Source organism: Mytilus edulis, chromosome 11 (genome assembly GCF_963676685.1).
Source record: "Mytilus edulis chromosome 11, xbMytEdul2.2, whole genome shotgun sequence".
NCBI classification, from domain to species: Eukaryota; Metazoa; Mollusca; class Bivalvia; order Mytilida; family Mytilidae; genus Mytilus; species Mytilus edulis.
In genome coordinates this window covers 43388860-43407042 of record NC_092354.1, presented here as the reverse complement: position 1 = coordinate 43407042, position 18183 = coordinate 43388860, and the positions used below count along the sequence as shown (strand labels likewise).

Sequence of the window (18183 nt, the reverse complement as noted above, 5' to 3'; positions counted from 1 at the left end):
CATCGTGTTATAGAAAACCACCATCGTATTATAGAAAACCACCTTCGTATAATAGAAAACCACCTTCGTATAATAGAAAACCACCATCGTATAATACAAAACCACCATCGTATTATAGAAAACCACCATCGTATAATAGAAAACCACCATCGTATAATAGAAAAGCACCATCGTTTAATAGAAAAGCACCAGCCTATAATAGAAAACCACCATCGTATAATAGAAAACCACCATCGTGTTATAGAAAACCACCATCGTATAATAGAAAACCACCATCGTATAATAGAAAAGCACCATCGTTTAATAGAAAAGCACCAGCGTATAACAGGTAAGCGACTTCGTATAATAGAAAACCACCATCGTATGATAGAAAAGCACCTTCGTATAATAGAAAATCACCATCGTATAATAGAAAAGCACCTTCGTATAATAGAAAAGCACCATCGTATAATTGGAAAGCACCTTCGAATAATAGAAAAGCACCTTCGTATAATAGAAACCACCATCTTATAATAGAAAAGCACCTTCGTATTATAGAAATGCAATAAAAGACACATAAGACAGCTATGGCGTTCCATATGACTAAGGATTTTATTTCTTAAAGAAAAAAAATCATCGTTTTAAAAAATCGACTGTGTTGCATTAAATCTAAAAGTGGGTTCACAGATATCCGTGTACGCTAAAGACAACCTAATTGCTATAGTAATATCTTAACGATATTATTATGTTATAGTATGTAAGGCTTTATTTTTGAAAAACGTAAAATATAAATATTTGTTAAAAGCAACTCAAGTAACTTGCATTTTTTAAGTGAGAAAACTGTGCAAAGGTAGAAGTTAAAACATTTTAATCCAAGAAATGACTCCACCATGGTCAAAAGAAAAAAAGGAGATTAAAATGATCAACTGATTTGACTGATCTTTTTACATGAATTCCAATTACAACGGTACGAGTCATCCGACAGATACGTCTAATTCGACACACCACAAAGGCCTTCTGAAATTGTCTCTCATGATAGTTTAAAATTGTCATTTGACGACTACAGAAAAGCATTTCAACCATCTTGAAAGATTTCTTGAATCATGCATATCGATACATACGACTACGTAATAGGTGCTTTATAATTTCATTTTTTTCTCGTCTATTCTCGTTAACTGCATAATGTGAAGCAAATAAAGGCTGCATAGAGAGGCATATGTTTTGGTTTGTGATATGCATCAGGATTTATTTGTTTCGAGGTTATCAAAATGTGTGTATAGATTTTGACGAAATATTGACATCAGTATTTTTATATGCAACATACATGTATATACTGCTTATTAAAACAAACCTCTTTTTAGATGCAATTTGTATCCTGCCTCCATAACTCCAGATGATGGAATGGATTTATAACTATACCAAACCAGATGATAATAAACCGGTAACAACTACACTTACGTTCGGGTATAAAGTTTTAGCACAGTCATCAATACGTTTAAGTGTATTTGGAACGATAATGGAAGATTGGACTTGCATATCTAACTTAACATTGTCAGATACTGAATCTGTTGCTGTTTTTAAGTAAGACTAGATAATATATACCGTTATTATAGCTTCTTTTGGTTTCTAATCATTAAATAAGATACACATAACCATGATAGTCGCACTGTTCCCCCTTTTTATATTTGATAGTGTTTCAAATGAGTGTCTATTCTTTAAGAATTCGATTTATCAAATAATGTGTAAAATTCATAGCTACGAATATTATATACATTGTTCTATCTATAATACTTGTTTATTATGCATCTTTTTCCACATCAGATTCTAGTTATTTCTTGTTTTAATAGAATAAAACAAATTATCTGTTCTGAAAAAGTATTTACCCGAGTTGCTAATTGAGCACGCGTGCAACTTTGAAGTTGTATCATACAAACGTTTTTTCACTTGCACGAGATGTAACTGGACGTAATAAAATCAAGTAAAAGCAAAACAAAAACAAATATTCAGTTCAACTCATACTTCTGTTTCCACACTAATGAGCTAACGATGTTCACAATCTCATGTCATAGCTACCAAAGGTAAAGTTCTTGCTTAGAGGCAGAAATTACAAAAGGGACTATCAAAATTCCTAGGTCGACGAGAACCTAAGAGCATGGTACAACAAAGACAAATAACGATCCCCTCCAAAAAAAAACACACTTTTTGGCGATACGAACATTAGCATATGTGGGTTATTCGGAAAAATAAGAAGAAAGTGTCGACAACGGCCTAGAAGACAACAAAATGTAACAAACCTTTCTAAGACTGTACCAATCACACAGTACCTGTTTAATCGACCAAAAAGTTGTTAAGTGAGAGGACTTGCCATAGTTACAAATACAATAAGCTAATAAACTTAAGTTCCTGCAATATGGGCGGGCCGAAGTAGGTCATGTATATTAATATTTTTCCTTTTTTATTTTATTTCTATTCTATTTTAGGAGCGATTTCAGCTTTTCTAATGGACCACATGATGTTAATAGGCGGTTATATCTTTGTATGAAATTCACAAAGGTTACCGACAACTTGTTTTACTTCTACTTATTATCAGGTATTATAATTTTTTCATCAGTCAACTTAGTATTGATTTATCTAAGACACTAATGATTAAAAGTTTGTATGTTTGAAAGTCTAGGAATGACATGTCTTCTTGTTCTTTGTTCCTATTTTCCTATTGTATCACAGTGAATGCACATATATGCATGGCAATACATCTTTCTGTAAATTTTCAGTACATTCAGAGTATTTAAAAAAATTTCTCATTTCTGCTTTTTCCATGACAACGGTAGCCATTTTGAAAATTTCAAAGTCAAAAGTGTCATCTTGATGTGCCAGTTAACAATAATATCAAGTTTAATTAAGTTCAAATATAAAAAAGAAGATGTGGTATGATTGCCAATGAGACAACTATCCACAAAAGACCAAAATGACACAAACATTAACAATTATAGGTCACCGTACGGCCTTAAACAATGAGCAAAGCCCATAAAGCATTTTAAATATTTTTGACATTATTTTGTTTGCAGTTTCCATGGCAACGGTTGTCTCTTTGAAAATTCCATTGTTAAAAGTCTCATCAAGACTTGCCAGTCTACAATCATTTTTAAAAAGTTTTATCAATTTAGGCGCATTTTGATTTTTGTTTTAAATATTTGACATTTGTGATGGTTCCTATGGCAACAGAGACCATTCCCAAAATTTAATGGCATATACAACAATGATACATGTTAGGGTTCATACCATCAAAGTTTCGATCAATTTGACCTACCATTTTAAGAAAATAAATGCAACTTTAAGGTTTTTGGATCTTTTTGACCTGTTTTGCATTGTTTCCCAGGTAACGGCTAACATTTTCGAAATTCCAACGTAAAATTCCACATCTACCAATGTTGCTCATCGTTACTATGAAGTTTTTAAAAATTAGAGCATTTTGATATTTTTGATATTTGTGGTGTAGTTTCCATGGCAACATAAAAGTTCCAATGATTGCCAAACTCATCCAAATCCAGTATATGCCGGGCACCTACATTGTATCAAAATATAATAATTCTAAGTTTGATTATGTCCAAATAATTCTACAAAACCAAAAACTGGATTTTTCACATTTGTTCCGTTTCCATGGTAACGGCAGCCATTATTTATGTTCTTAAGACCAACTGCAACCCGCAATTTTGTGTTCCTCATTATAGTCAACATTCTTTAAGGTTGGTTCCATTTTCTCCGAGAAAAATGCCTGACAAAATAGGTGGAAGAATAATTATAATACAGAAAAAGAAACAGAGGAGAAGCAATATGTCACCCGACATTGTCGACCAGGTGACATAAAAAAAAACCCGCAGAATAACAATATGTCACCCCAACTCCGTTGAGGGTGCCATACAAATAATTATATGTATAATGAAAAGTTGACAAGCCACTGTAGAGAAGTGAGAAAAATAAAATCATGGTCAGGGATACAAATTGCTAAACAAATATGGTGGACAAATTTTATGAACGTTCTTTTGGTCTCGGACTATAATTTTTGATTATGTAAATTTGCTTACACGTATATATTTGAATCTTTTAAAAAAACTTCTGACTTTAAGGCAGTCCTATAGAAATTCATCAATGTTACAAATTTAAATATGATTGAAATGTATTTTCACTGCATAATAAAACTAAACGTTTATGAATGAAATCAAGTGTTTCCGAGCCAAGAAACAATGTGTTTTTTTCTGGGTAAAATTACATAATCAGGACAACAAAACTGCTCAGATGTTTCCGATAAATATGTTTCCCTTAAATATTGTTTAATTTGCCATGTTTTTCTTTGCATTTGTCAACACTATATACACTTGCTGATAAATATGACAAATGATAAAAATTAAGATTTTGTTTTTCTATTTAATCAATTTTTTCAACCCTTATAAACTTCATCCTTTAAGCTGAATATTTTATTATTTGTTAATAGCGAAAAAGGTAGATGTGTATACCATAATTATAGTAATTTTAATTTTAAAATTTGTTTATTAAATTTGAAATATTCAGATGTGGATAATACTATAACGCCAAATGAAAGGGCATTCAATCCACCAGGAAACAGTTTACCAGATGATTCTGACCCACTGTGTAGAACGTTTTGTCAATATACATCAAAACCAAAAATACGCACGCTGCAAAAGACAGATAATTCTAACCAACATTGTATTACGTTTTGTCAATATACATCAGAACCGAAAATACGCACGCTGCAAAAGACAAGTTATTCTAACTCACTGTGTAATACATTTTGTCAATATACATCAGAACCAAACATACGCACGCTGCAAAAGACAGGTAATTCCAACCCACTGTGTAGAACGTTTTGTCAATATACATCAGAACCAAAAATATGCACGCTGCAAAAGACAGGTAATTTTGACTCACTGTGTACTGCGTTTTGAAATGATCAATAAACATCAAAACCAAAAATACGCACGCTGCAAAAGACAGGCAATTCTAACCCACTGTGTAGTACGTTTTATCAATAAACATCAGAACCAAAAATACGCACGCTGCAAAAGACAAGTAGTTTTGACCCACTGTGTAATACGTTTGGTCAATATACATCAGAACCAGAAATACGCACGCTGCAAAAGACAGGTAATTTGTTAGAGAAACTGCAACTTTGTGTTCACCTGTATGAAAGTCCATGTGGAGAACATAAGTTAAATAAGATTAATCCATTAGACTTGAATATTAGTTACTGCAACACATTCTTGAGAGTTTCGGCTCTTGTTTCAAATGCTTTTCTTTTGCACACAATTATGAAACATTAAAATTTCTAACCTATTGCCTTCTTCAAATTGTTTAATTGCAATATGTTACTGTAACGAATTTTTGAAGGTAGGAAGAATCTTTTGAATTTAAAACCATCCATTCGTTAATTTTACAGACGTAATCACGAACTGGTTGACCGTTATAGAATACGTCGTTACTACAACCCCGTTCCCTTGCATGCATGTGACCTGCCGAATTAGACTATTTATCGGATTTGTTAGAACATGAGCAACACTACGGTTGCCACATGTGTAGCAGAATCTGCTTTAACCTTCCGGTGCACCTGAGATCACCCCTAGATTTTGTAGGGGTTCGCGTTGCTATTTCTTTAGTTTTATATGTTGTGTCATGTGTACTATTGTTTGTCCTTTTGTCTTTTTCTTTTTTAACAATGGCGTTGTCAGTTTAGTTTCGAGTTATAAGTTTGACTGTCCCTTTGGTATCTTTTATCCCTCTTTTAAAGAGACATTCATTATTATCATAATAACATGTATATACACAGAAACAGGCAACTAAAATCTTGCATTACAATTTATTTCAATGTGATATTTTGTTTATCTATACCAGGTACTACCGATATTGTGCCAAGTGACGCAGCTTTGTGTACGCCTTGTGAAAGTCCATGTGAAGAACGTAAGTTAAATATGATTAATTCATTAGACTTGAGTATTAGTTACAGCAACACAATTTCCTGAAGTGGTCAAAATCTAACACTTAATGCAATTAACTGGGAAAATAGTTATCTTTGTTAATATATATATACATATATATATATTACTTTCTATAACAATGCTCTCGTCTCGGTGATAAAATGGCATTAATCGTAATATCTAACATTTGTATCTCGGCCAAACGCATTGTAACAAGACGGACTGGAACATAGAATGCACGAATTGCTGCTTGTTTTATACATAATACGATTGCATGTAAATATTTATTTAAGTTCAAAGTAAAATGAATCTTCAATTTTAAATCATTATATGTTTATTATTAAATGTGAGTTGATTTTATTATTAAAAACCTTTTAAGGGAAAAATTGATGTAGATACTTCTTAGCAAATGCCCTAAGCATTACGTGGTGATTTAACTAAAAAGAAAGAAAAGTAAATGGAATCTAAATAAATTTACATAAAAGTCCATCTCAGAAAATAATCACATTTAATCATGTTAATATGAGGTCACTTCAATCTGTCTGTTTCCCGTAGATTTTTAGCTGAACACATTCTTTCATTATAAGAATCAGTCACCTGTCTTTAAATTTACACCCAAACTAACAGTCTAAGGGGGATCATCCTTGCCAGAACTGCATGCCTCGAGTTTCTTTGTTTTGCTTGCTTTTCGTTTGGTAATATTTTGGCGGGAATGTCGAACAAATAGTTAGAATTATGCGGAAGGAACACCAACTTTAACGTAGAAAAAAACACTTCAAATTTCCAGTGTCTGTACTCGGAATAAAACTGAAGACATTCATTATATGAAACCACACTGTATACCCCTACACCAGGACGACTGGATACAAACTCACTGACAATTTAGCATTGTATCCATGGCTTATAAAAAGTATATACTGTATAGTATTATATATATTTATATTTTAACTATTGGCTCAAATTCTCATCTTTAATTTGTAACGATTTTCAATGCATCAACTCGATAATAAGCATCTTATTTTAGTGAGGACGCCATGTACTTTTTCACCGGAGTGGCCTTCGAAGATTGCCAATCAATGGTCATTTAAACCGATAGAGATATAGATATACATATACATATACATAAATAGAAAAAAAAATGAGTATTTGTAGATCAGTCTGTCAAATATTTTACCCATGTCACACATTCATTGTTGACAGTCCTTTCCTTTAATCAGCAAACAAGCGAAATGCATGCGTAACCAAACTCTAGGCAAGAAAATAATTTGGAGGTCACATGAATACGAATTAAATGAGTTCAAATTATTCACTTGCAAGTAAAACTATTATCTGTTGTTTTTATTTTTTTTTGACAAAATTAAACTTTCATTGATGACTGAAAATAAACATATTCCTTTTCATATCTCGTACCCATATTTAATTTGAATAATTGAAGCAATGGGTATTTGGATTTTTTTTTATAGAAAGATGAGGTTGTGACAAATATAATCAAATCCTATTACTTCAAATCAAAAATTAAATCAATCTACTGGTTTATATAGCAAACAATACATAATCTATATTATGTTTTAAAAGTTGATATCGGAAAAGTATACATTCTTGTTTGTTTTTTGTGTGTCTATTGTTGTTTTCTATCATTTGTAATTGATTTTAAGTAATTATAATGCATATTTAAAAAAAAAATCAACAATTGATAATCTTTCATAATTTTAAAAGTACTAAAAAAATCATTAATAAATATAAAGTTAATACTATTACAGAGGTGGTAGCTTGTCCAGACCTTAGGCTTACTACAGTAAATTTCGCGACAATAACAGACCATAGTGGTATAAACTACCAAGACAATATAACTTATTCTTGTAACACCGGCTATGAATTGAAATCTGGTGACCTAACTCGTGAATGTTTGGCCGATGAAAGCTGGAGTGGAAGTCCTCCAATCTGCGGTAAGAACACTGTACAGATCATTAAATATAAAGATCGTACAAGATATATGTTGCTGCTCACAAGGCAGCTATTAAACAAAGAGTTCAAAATAGGGAAGTTGATATCCTCCCTTCGTAAATTTTATGGACGCCATTACGAGTTGGTTGACCGTTATGAAAGAACCGTTTCACACATGATATCGGATATGTTCCTTACTTCGTAACTACAATCCTCTTTCATTTCATGAATTTGACCTACCGAATTAGACTATTTATCGGATTGGTTATTACATGAGCAACACGAAAGGTGCCATATATGGAACAGGATCTGCTTACCCTCCTGTAGCACCTGATATTATCCCAAGTTTTTAGTGAGGTTCGTGATGCTTATTGTTCAGTTTTATATGGTGTGTTATGTGTACTATTGTTGGTCTGTTGGTCTTTTTCATTTTTGGCCATGGTGTTGTCAGTTTACCTTCGATTTATGAGTTTGACTGTCTCTCAGGTACCTTTTGTCCCTCTTTTACTCCTAAGGAATAGATCATTAAAAATTTGTGAATACACATTTCTCAAGTACAAATATAAAACAAAAATAATTGCCAACGAGAAGCGATGTACACAAGTTCAAATGAAGTGGAGGAAACAAATTATAGGCAATTGTACGACCTTCAACGATCAGAAAAACAATGGCCTATAAAAGCTATAAACTGTAACGACATGAACAAATATGATACTATAGCTAGTATATAAAGGTCAAAATGTTAACAAACCAATTTGAGAAAAATCAACTATTGGTATCAATCATAATTGCGTCTTGCGTATATACTTAATTTAGTCCTGGTATCTATGATGAGTTTATTTACTACTTAAATTATTACATTATTCAATCAAGCAACTCTATGAACTTTATGAATTGAACTTGATACTATTGTAGAGATAGTAACTTGTCCAGACCTTGCTCAAGTAAACTCCGCCACTATAACTGCTGAGACAGGTAAAAACTACCAAGGCAGAATAACTTACGCTTGTAACACATGCTATGAATTGAAGTCTGGTGACCTGATCCGTCAATGTCAGGATGATAAAGCCTGGAGTGGAAGTCCTCCAGTCTGCGGTAACAACATTTGAAGTTGCACTTTTATTATAAATATCCTACACGATATTTCTTTTTAATGGCTTGAGCATGATGTCTACATTTAAAAATGCCTGTCCCAGGTAAGGAATATGCCATCTGTTGTCCATTCGTTTGATGTATTTTATCATTTGATTATGCCGTTTTATTAGGGACTTTCTGTTTTAGATTATCCTCGGAGTTCAGTATTTTTCTGCTTTTACTTTTTTTTTTAATGACAAAACAAAATGTGTAGACAGATTAACTTTAAAGTAAAGAGGTTTTCGAATTTAATCAAATACATGTTTCTTTCAAAAGAAAAGAAAATCTTTCAATTACACTATATCAAAAATTTTAAATCAAAATTATGACGATTCTGTGCAAGGAAATAAAGATATACTAAGGTCATTCTCGTACAATTTTGATTTATTGGTTTAGTAAGTAAAAAAAACCCATATATAATAGCAAATGTATACTGTTCTGGTTGTTTTGTTTTGTTTATTTCCATTAATCTAACTTTATTGTAAGTATTTGGAAGTTGTTTCAAAGATCAAGTATTCATTATTATGTAATATCACCTCATTGTAAATATTTCATTATTCAAACAAGAAATTCTTTGAACTTTATGAATTAGAGCTTAATACTATTGTAGAGATAGTAACTTGTCCAGACCTTACACCAGTAAACTTCGCCACTATAACTGCTGAGACAGGTACAAACTACCAAGGCAAAATAACTTACGCTTGTAACACAGGCTATAAATTGAAGTCTGGTGACCTGATCCGTCAATGTCAGGATGATAAAGCCTGGAGTGGAAGTCCTCCAGTCTGCAGTAAGAACACTTGGTTTAAATTTTTATTATAAATATCCTACACGATATTTCTTTTTAAAGGCTTGAGCATGATTTCTACATTTAAAAATGCCTGTCCCAGGTGAGGAATATGACAGCTGTTGTCCTTTCGTTTGATGTATTTTATTATTTGATTATGCCGTTGTTTTTTGGGACTTTCTGTTTTAGATTATCCTCGGAGTTCAGTATTTTTCTGTCTTAACTTTTTTTCATGACAAAACAAAATGTGTAGACAGATTAGCTATAAAGTAAAGAGGTTTTCGAATTTAATCAAATACATGTTTCTTTCAATAGAAAATAAACTCTCTCAATTACACTATATCAAAAATTCAAAATCAAAATTATGAAGATTCTGTGCAAGGAAACAAAGATATACTAAGGTCATCCTCGAGCAATTCTGATTTGTTGGTTTAGTTAGTTAATTTGGCATTTTTGTCAAAAAAATCATATATAGCAATTTTATACTGTTCTGGTTGGTTATTTTTATTTCCACTACTCCTAATTAATTGTAAGAACTTGAAAGTTGTTTCAAAGATCAACTATTCATAATTATGTATTATCACCTCATTGGAAATATTCCATTATTCAAACAAGAAATTCTATCAACTTTATCACTTAGAGCTTAATACTATTGTAGAGATAGTAACTTGTCCAGACCTTACTCCAATAAACTTCGCCACTATAACTGCTGAGACAGGTAAAAACTACCAAGGCAAAATAACTTACGCTTGTAACACAGGCTATGAATTGAAGTCTGGGCCCAGTTGTTCAAAAGTGTCGTTAAATTTAACGATGATTAAACCTAACGAGTCGTTAAATCTTAACGCAGTCGCTAACTAATCAATGCGTTAAATATTGTTGTTCAAAAAATGTTAACGACAATGTTAGTTAACGCAGTGTTAAAATTTAACGATGTGATTAAAAAAATAAAATTCCCACAATTCTTTGTAAAATTAAACTTCCTGTATTAATCAACATGGCTGCAAATGTGTCTGTAAAAACTTCAAGAGACAGAAAACTAAATTTCACAGCAGTTGAGAGCAATTTAATAAGTGAGCTGGCTACAACACATCTAGAATTACTCCAGGGGAAGCATTCCCCAGAGGTTACCAATGCCAAAAAACAGGAAATGTGGAAGGAAATTACATCCAAGGTGAATGCATTGGGGTGTGTCTCAGGACAGAGACAGAGGTTCGAAACCGCTGGAGAAACCTGACCCGTGGGGCCAAGCAAAAGTTTACAACAGTACAGAAGGAAAGAGCACAAACTGGTGGTGGTCCTCCTACCACCCAGCCTTCCCAAGCAGAGGAGAACATTATTAATTGCATGAAAGACACTGCCTCTTTCCGTGGGGTTCCCGGTGGTCAGGAAACTGTAATTGAGGGACCAGAAGGTAATATATGTTTAAAATGTTTTCAAATTACTGTAATAATGCTTTTAAAACAGTCTTTTCATTCCGAAATTTACAAGACACATTTTAATCAAAAGGCTATTTATCGTCTGCAATGTTTACAAATACAGGGGGAATCCCAAATTGTGACCCTGACCTTCGAAATAAAAATAGATGCATTTTTATCGTTACAATATTGAGTTGTAGACTGTGACATTTTCAATGACAGTCTTGTGTGCTTTCTTGAATCATTCCTATAAGCTAAATGCTCTGCAGTTTGTGTCAAAATCTCACCTTATGTAGCTTATTTGTTTACAATTCATGATTCTATCTGCAACTTGGCTGTCCTTGGCGCCGAACACAAGCCGCTTATGTCATCGCAAAATATTTATGGGGGTGTTTAAGGGTAAATTTTGTACGGCGTTTTTTTTTGTATTTGATATGCATCAATTTGTGAGTTCTCTAATATGACATTCAATCGTGAATTTTGCTTTTATGCATTAAATTATTTCTTGCTCATCATGAAATGCGTTTCTTTAAACATTTTCCGGTTAAGATAACCCATCTCCTTTTATCCCCCTTATTCCTGTTAATTTCGGTATCGGGATCGTTCGCCCTAATAATATGTTCGCCCCGTGTCTGTTCGCTCATCGAGTCCGTTCGCCCTACTTTGGAAAAATAAATATAATCAGAGCATTTAAGTGCCTATTTTTAAGTTTACTACTTTTTGCATAAAAACAGTTTCTCAAATGAAGTAAATATGTAATATTTCCTTCAGGTAGGCCCTCCTCCTTAGTAAAAAAAGCAAAAGAGATGAAGGGTCAAATTGAAGAATATCTTCAGAATTACCAGCCATTAAAATCATTGCCAAAAGTTGGAGCCTGTTGAATGATTATGTTGACAAAACTAAAGGCATCTCTGAGGAAGAGAGAGATGAATTAACTTCATATCTCAGCTTGAAACACAAAGACATTTTCAATTTATCAGTCAGTTCTGACATTCCATCTATGATGCACAACACCATATCCTTCATAATCCATCATTCAGGACACAAAGGTACAACTATTGTGAGAGAAAAAAAGTCTTTTCTTAAAATTCTGTCACCCCTAAATACCTACATATCTTACCATGATAAAATATTCATATTTTGTCCTCGTCTATCGAATTCTCCTTTTTGAATGCCCATATACGGTTTATAGATACTAGATATAGGGCATAGTTTTTTTTTCTTCTTCAGAATGCAAAATAATGGGGAAAAAAATAAAGACAAAAATTGACAAAAAATTGTGTAAATATCAAGAACCAGAAAATGACCTAGACAATTCATAAATAAAAAAAACATCCAGACCATCAAGGTTTTATTTTACGATCACGGTGATACTGATGCAAATATCTTTGATTTAAACACTGTGTTCTTGTTGAAACTATCTTAGATAAAAAGTTGGCTTTTGCTTACAATAAAATACAATTTTAAGAGTTCAAAAAAATAGTGGGAATTAAAAAAAATAAGAGTGAACAAATAAAATTGAATAAATGATTTTAAGACTTATGTAGTTTGTTCTAATGAGTACATATAACTATTTCAGACCAATTACAACACACATCACAGTCCAGTGTGGATGTGCAATCCAGTACCGTGAATGAGGAGATGGAGGAAGTATGGAGAAATCGCCTGGACTTTCATTTTAATGCCATCAGTGATGCCTCAATTCCTGCAGCAGCCCCAGTGACAGTTGTTCACGAGATGGTACAGAACAGGACTGACCTGACTGTTAGGTATACTGTAAACTCTAAGTAATGAAAATGAGAATGGAAATGGGGAATGTGTCAAAGGGACATCAACCCGACCATAGAAAAAAACAACAACAGAAGGTCACCAACATGTCTTCAATGTAGCCAGAAATTCCCACACCCGGAGGCGTTATTCAGTTGGCCCATAAACATTATATACTAGTTCAGTGATAATGAACACCATACTAATTTCCAAAAATTAATATATAGTGGCATTTAAGTAAATATGGTTTTTGTTTTGTTTTTGTCTATTCTTCATCTATTTGCCATTTTTATATTATCTTATTTGTACCAGCATTAATCCTTTATAGCATATAATGTTTAAGAATAATATGTGTATATCGTAAAATGTTCAGTCTCCCAGGAAAATACATGTTAAACTGACCTCATTGTTGCAGAGGCGGATTTAGGGGGGCAGGGGGCCCGCCCCCCCCCCCCCCCCCATTTGGGAAAAAAAATGGTTGCTTATATAGGGAATCACTGAAGCGTGACTGAAGTGGGCCCCCTCTTAGGTCAGTCAGTGGGCCCCCACTTATGAAAATTCCTGGATCCGCCACTGTGTTGGTACTATAGATCATCTATTTATGAAGAATTGTTGTTATATCTCGCCCAATCGTACATAAAACATATTCACAATAACCACAAGGCACTCCAACATAAAAGGAAAAGTGGTCCTTGACCTAAAGCATCAATCGTTTCAATTTTTAAGGCAGCAACCATTTGATTTTCGGGGGGTGGGGGGAGGGGGGGGGGGCTATTGTTTTTTTTTCTGTACAAACTTTTTTTTCGCCTTTGGCGAAGAACAATCTATTTTTTTAGCGAGAAACTGAAAACAAGTTTTTTCTTTCAATTTTAGCATTACATATATTGGCAGCTGAGGGTGAAACAAACAATTATTTTTTCTCAGGGTCCAAAACAAATTATTTTTTCACCAAAAACTTAAATTATAGTAAGTGGTAGTTATGTTCCCAGATTGAGTTTCGTTTCATTACAAAGTTATAAGTTGAATCATATTATTACAACAACGTAAGCAAGTTAATGAAGCCTGAACAGATCTGGGGTGGGGGAGATGGGGGTGGGGTGGGTGGGGGTATTTCCTTCCTATCTAAAGCGGTAGGAGTGTATCGCAAAACAGGGTTGCTTTTTCATGCACTGCTGGTTACACAGGTTCCCTTTTTATGTCCTGCTTGTTAGAAAAGTGTCGCTTTTTAGAGCCCTGCTGGTGAATACTATTTTATGTTTCATCTCCTTTTTTTCTAGATCTGATGAACAGGAGCCACCACAAAAGAAACCCAAGAAGAAGACGGCTGATGATGTATACAGTCTGCAGTGTCAAGTTTTGGAGAGAAAACTGATTAAAACCAACCTCCAAATTCAGTTATATGAAAGACTTCACAGCAAGCTTGATGACAATCTTACTACAGGGTTGCTGTCTTTCTTGGAGCAGTAGAATATACAGATTCTATTTCTAATGTTAACCTGTTGTTCTCTCTTTGTTTTGTTTATCTTAAATATATATTATATGTTGACTCTTTGTCTGGTTGATTTTTTATTTTCCACTGGTAACACAATTATAAACAGTAGTGCCCATACTTATAGGATCAAGTGCTTTCTGAGGCTAATTAACATTCAATTTATGCAGAAAGTCTTAAAGATACAATTATAACTACAAATATCACAAAAACTGAATAAATGACTATACGGTATATGTTTTATTCCTAGGTGAGGTCAGGTGAACCATGTTTTAGTGGCCTTCAGCTGTTATCTGCCTTATTGTCGGGTTGTTGTCTCTTTGACATATTTCCCCTTTTTAATTCTCAATTTTACTTATTGATATGAAACCTAGCAATAATTCAATAGACCAAATACTGTCTTACCTATAAATAATGATTGAGAATTTCACATGACAGACAAAAAAACTTAACTGCCATCGCTGAACCATGAAAAAGAGGTCGATGACAAAAGTCATAAGACAGATTGAAACTCTGTAACCTAAAGTGTCTGTACATACAATTTATGTGGGAAGCATAACTTCTACCTCTAGAAAAATAAAGAGTAACAAAATAATGTGGAAAGGTATTTAAGAATTTAATGTGTGAATTTAATTGGTGAAGTACATCTGAGTGATGTGATCCCTAATTCTCCTTCCATCATTGGCTCCATTGTACACTGCGTCTACATTACGCATCTCATCTTCTTGATCTTCTGGCAGGTCAGGCTCATTCATACACAAAGCTATATTGTGCAGAATGGCACAAGCCATGATAATACTACATGCCTTTTCAGGTTTCATACGAATCTATAAAATAAAAGTAAAAAAAAAATATTAAAATTTATTAAAAAAAATATGAACTTATGACATTAGTAGTCTTATTAAAACTCTTCCATAATCTTTGTTGAGCGTTTTGTTTCATGTTTGTCAAGTGTTGTTGTTATTAATTTTTTTTTTTAATTTTCTATAGATAAGAATTTTGGGCCCTTAACAGCTTGCTGTTTACTTTTATACAAGGCTCTGTCTTGAAGGACGAATAATTGACAAAAATTCTTAACTTTCTATACAGTGGCAGATCTAGAAATTTTCAGAAGGGGGAGGGTCCACTTACTCCCTAAGAGTGGTCACGCTTCAGTGATTTGGTATACAATCATCTATTTTTTTTTCTCCAGAAATGGGCCCAATTTTTAAATCAGCCTCTGTTATACATTGTGACATGTTTGCAGAGTTGTCTTCTTGGCACTCATATCACATTTTCTTATTCATATAGTCTAATTATATACATGCATTTTTTTGTTGAAATTTCAGTTCTTATTGTTTTGACACTGTATAATGAAACAAATTATTCTTTATTTAGAATTGAACATGTTAAGTCATAAAGGGTATTCATAAACCTGCTTTTTTTTAAGTAAAAAAAAAACATTACCACTTTTCCGTCCATCCAGTAGTTACACAGCAACCATTTGATTTTCTGGGAGGGGGGGGGGGGGGGGGTTATGGTTTTTTTTCTCTGCCAATTTTTTTTTTTCGCCTTTGGGGAAGAATGTTCAATTTAATTTTTTTGGCGACTAGTCGAAAGCACTTTTTTTCATTCAATGTTAGCATTATATATAGTGGCAGCTGAGGGTGTAACAAACTAATTTTTTTTTCTCAGGGTCAACAACAAATTATTTTTTTCTCCATTTTTTAACCATAGCTACTCCCCCCCCCCCCCCAGAAAATCAAATGGTTGCTGCCTTAAATACTTGTTCCCTAACTTTAATATTTTTTAAATTAGATTAATACCTCTGAATGAAGTACATGAAAACGCCTTTTCCATCTCCCAATGTCCTTTCTATTACACATCTTGTTCTTGCATGATGCTTGTTAAACCTTGTCTGGTCTTCATTTGCAGGACGGGCATAAGGCGTCATGATGAATGGGCGGCATGGATATCCACTATCCCCAAGTAAGATGCCACTTTCCCAATTAGGTGTCCTTTCACAATCATGTTTCCACTGGACAAATTGTTATGTAAATTAATGGATGATAGAAATAAAAATATTTAAAGAATAGTCAATATATAAAAAAAGAGGATGTGGTATGAATTCCAATGAGACAACTCTCTACAAGAGACCAAAATAACACAGAGATTAACATCTACAGGTCACTGCACGGCCTTCAACAGTGAGAAAATTCCATATAGAATATTCTATACATTGCCTATATGTTATCTATTTAAGATACAAGGGCAATAAATAAAACAATTTATATGTCTCTTAATTTAAGGATTCAAATAATGAAATGTCATTGCCGATATAAATAATTGTTCTAAAACTCTTTTAAAAATTAATTACTCAGATTTTGAAACGCATCAAAAGTATTGATTATAAAGTGTACAATATAAACTTCATAAAAATCTGGCAATATTTGTACACATAATTAAGGGTCCTTATAAATGTTGTAATATTCCATATTTAATCCTTTTTTTCCAAAAGGCATAACTGATTGAAAATAATTCATCAGCACTAATTTTTCAACTTGTTAAGACACATTAAATTTTTAACTTGTTCAAGACACATTATTTTTTTAATAAAGATTATGCATAAATTTATAGTGAACGATAACAATAAAAAATGAATGGAAGGAAGATTTGATTTACCTGTGAAGTTCTAAAGATGTGTGCATCATGTGCATTTCCTGGCCATGATGTGTTGAGATTTGTAAATTTTCCTGTAAAAGAGAACAGTGAAAATAGTGAATTCTTTATAGAGCACATGAAATTCTCAACTAGCAAATTCAGTTAAACCAAAAAAAAATAGGACATGTTTTCTTTTCCAAATTACAAAGTTCATACAATATCCCAACAAACAACACATGCAATCTAACTTACAAAATTGCTACTAATTAAATATGATTAAGAACAAATAGGGAAACATGAATATAAAAAAAAAGTACTTGGTATGAGAGAGCCAGTACAAAGAGGGATAACTCCATCTATTTATCTTAACTTTAAATTGTCATGGATAAAAACACATCTGCAACTTAGTTTAAGAGACAGTCCCACTTAATATGCTATAGAATTGCAAATTCTTTTGAACACATGAAAACTATTATCAATATACCAGCACTCGTATTTATGCATATATCTTGTATTTTGAATGGTTCAGGTATGCAATGGTTCAAATTAGGTACGAGCTGTCAAGGTACGAGTTTTGCAAGGAACTAGTTGACTTGCTTCCCTTTAATTTTTGTTTTTGCTGTAAGGGACATTACACTTTTGTAAACATACCATCTGCATCACACACAGCCTGCACATTGATGCTGTGGTAACCTTTCCTGTTGACATAGGATTCCTCATCAGTGGTAGGTGCCTGGATACGTATGTGCGTCCCATCAATGGCTTCAATAACATTGGGAAACCCTCCAATTCTATAATTGCCAGCCTTTATCTTGTTTTTTTCTGCGTCGTTTCTTGGCCATTTAATGAACTCGTTCTGCCTCTTACACAATGCAGCCGTAGTGTCCTGTACAACTCTTGACACTGTGCCTTTGTCCAACCCTTTAAAAGGAGATTTTTTTTTATATTAAAACCATGATGACTAAATAAGAAATTGACAACAAAGGTATTGACGGTAAAGTCGATAATATATTATCAACACTAAAAACAAATAACTGA

The 18183-nt window shown here is 33.1% G+C and overlaps 1 protein-coding gene across 2 annotated transcripts; it reads left to right on the top strand.

Moving 5' to 3' along the window:
• Nucleotides 1–10667: 10667 nt before the first annotated feature.
• On the top strand, nt 10668–14507 carry LOC139495633 (uncharacterized). 2 transcript variants are annotated; one of them, XM_071283925.1, is made up of 3 exons: nt 10668–11245; nt 12829–13018; nt 14294–14507. In XM_071283925.1, exons 1-3 carry the CDS (start codon nt 11179–11181, stop codon nt 14481–14483), a joined length of 447 nt encoding a protein of 148 aa, XP_071140026.1. In that variant the 5' UTR covers nt 10668–11178; the 3' UTR covers nt 14484–14507. The 2 variants fall into 2 exon arrangements, with proteins under 2 accessions (XP_071140026.1, XP_071140027.1); XM_071283926.1 differs by having other exon boundaries at nt 10668–12298.
• Nucleotides 14508–18183: the final 3676 nt, after the last annotated feature.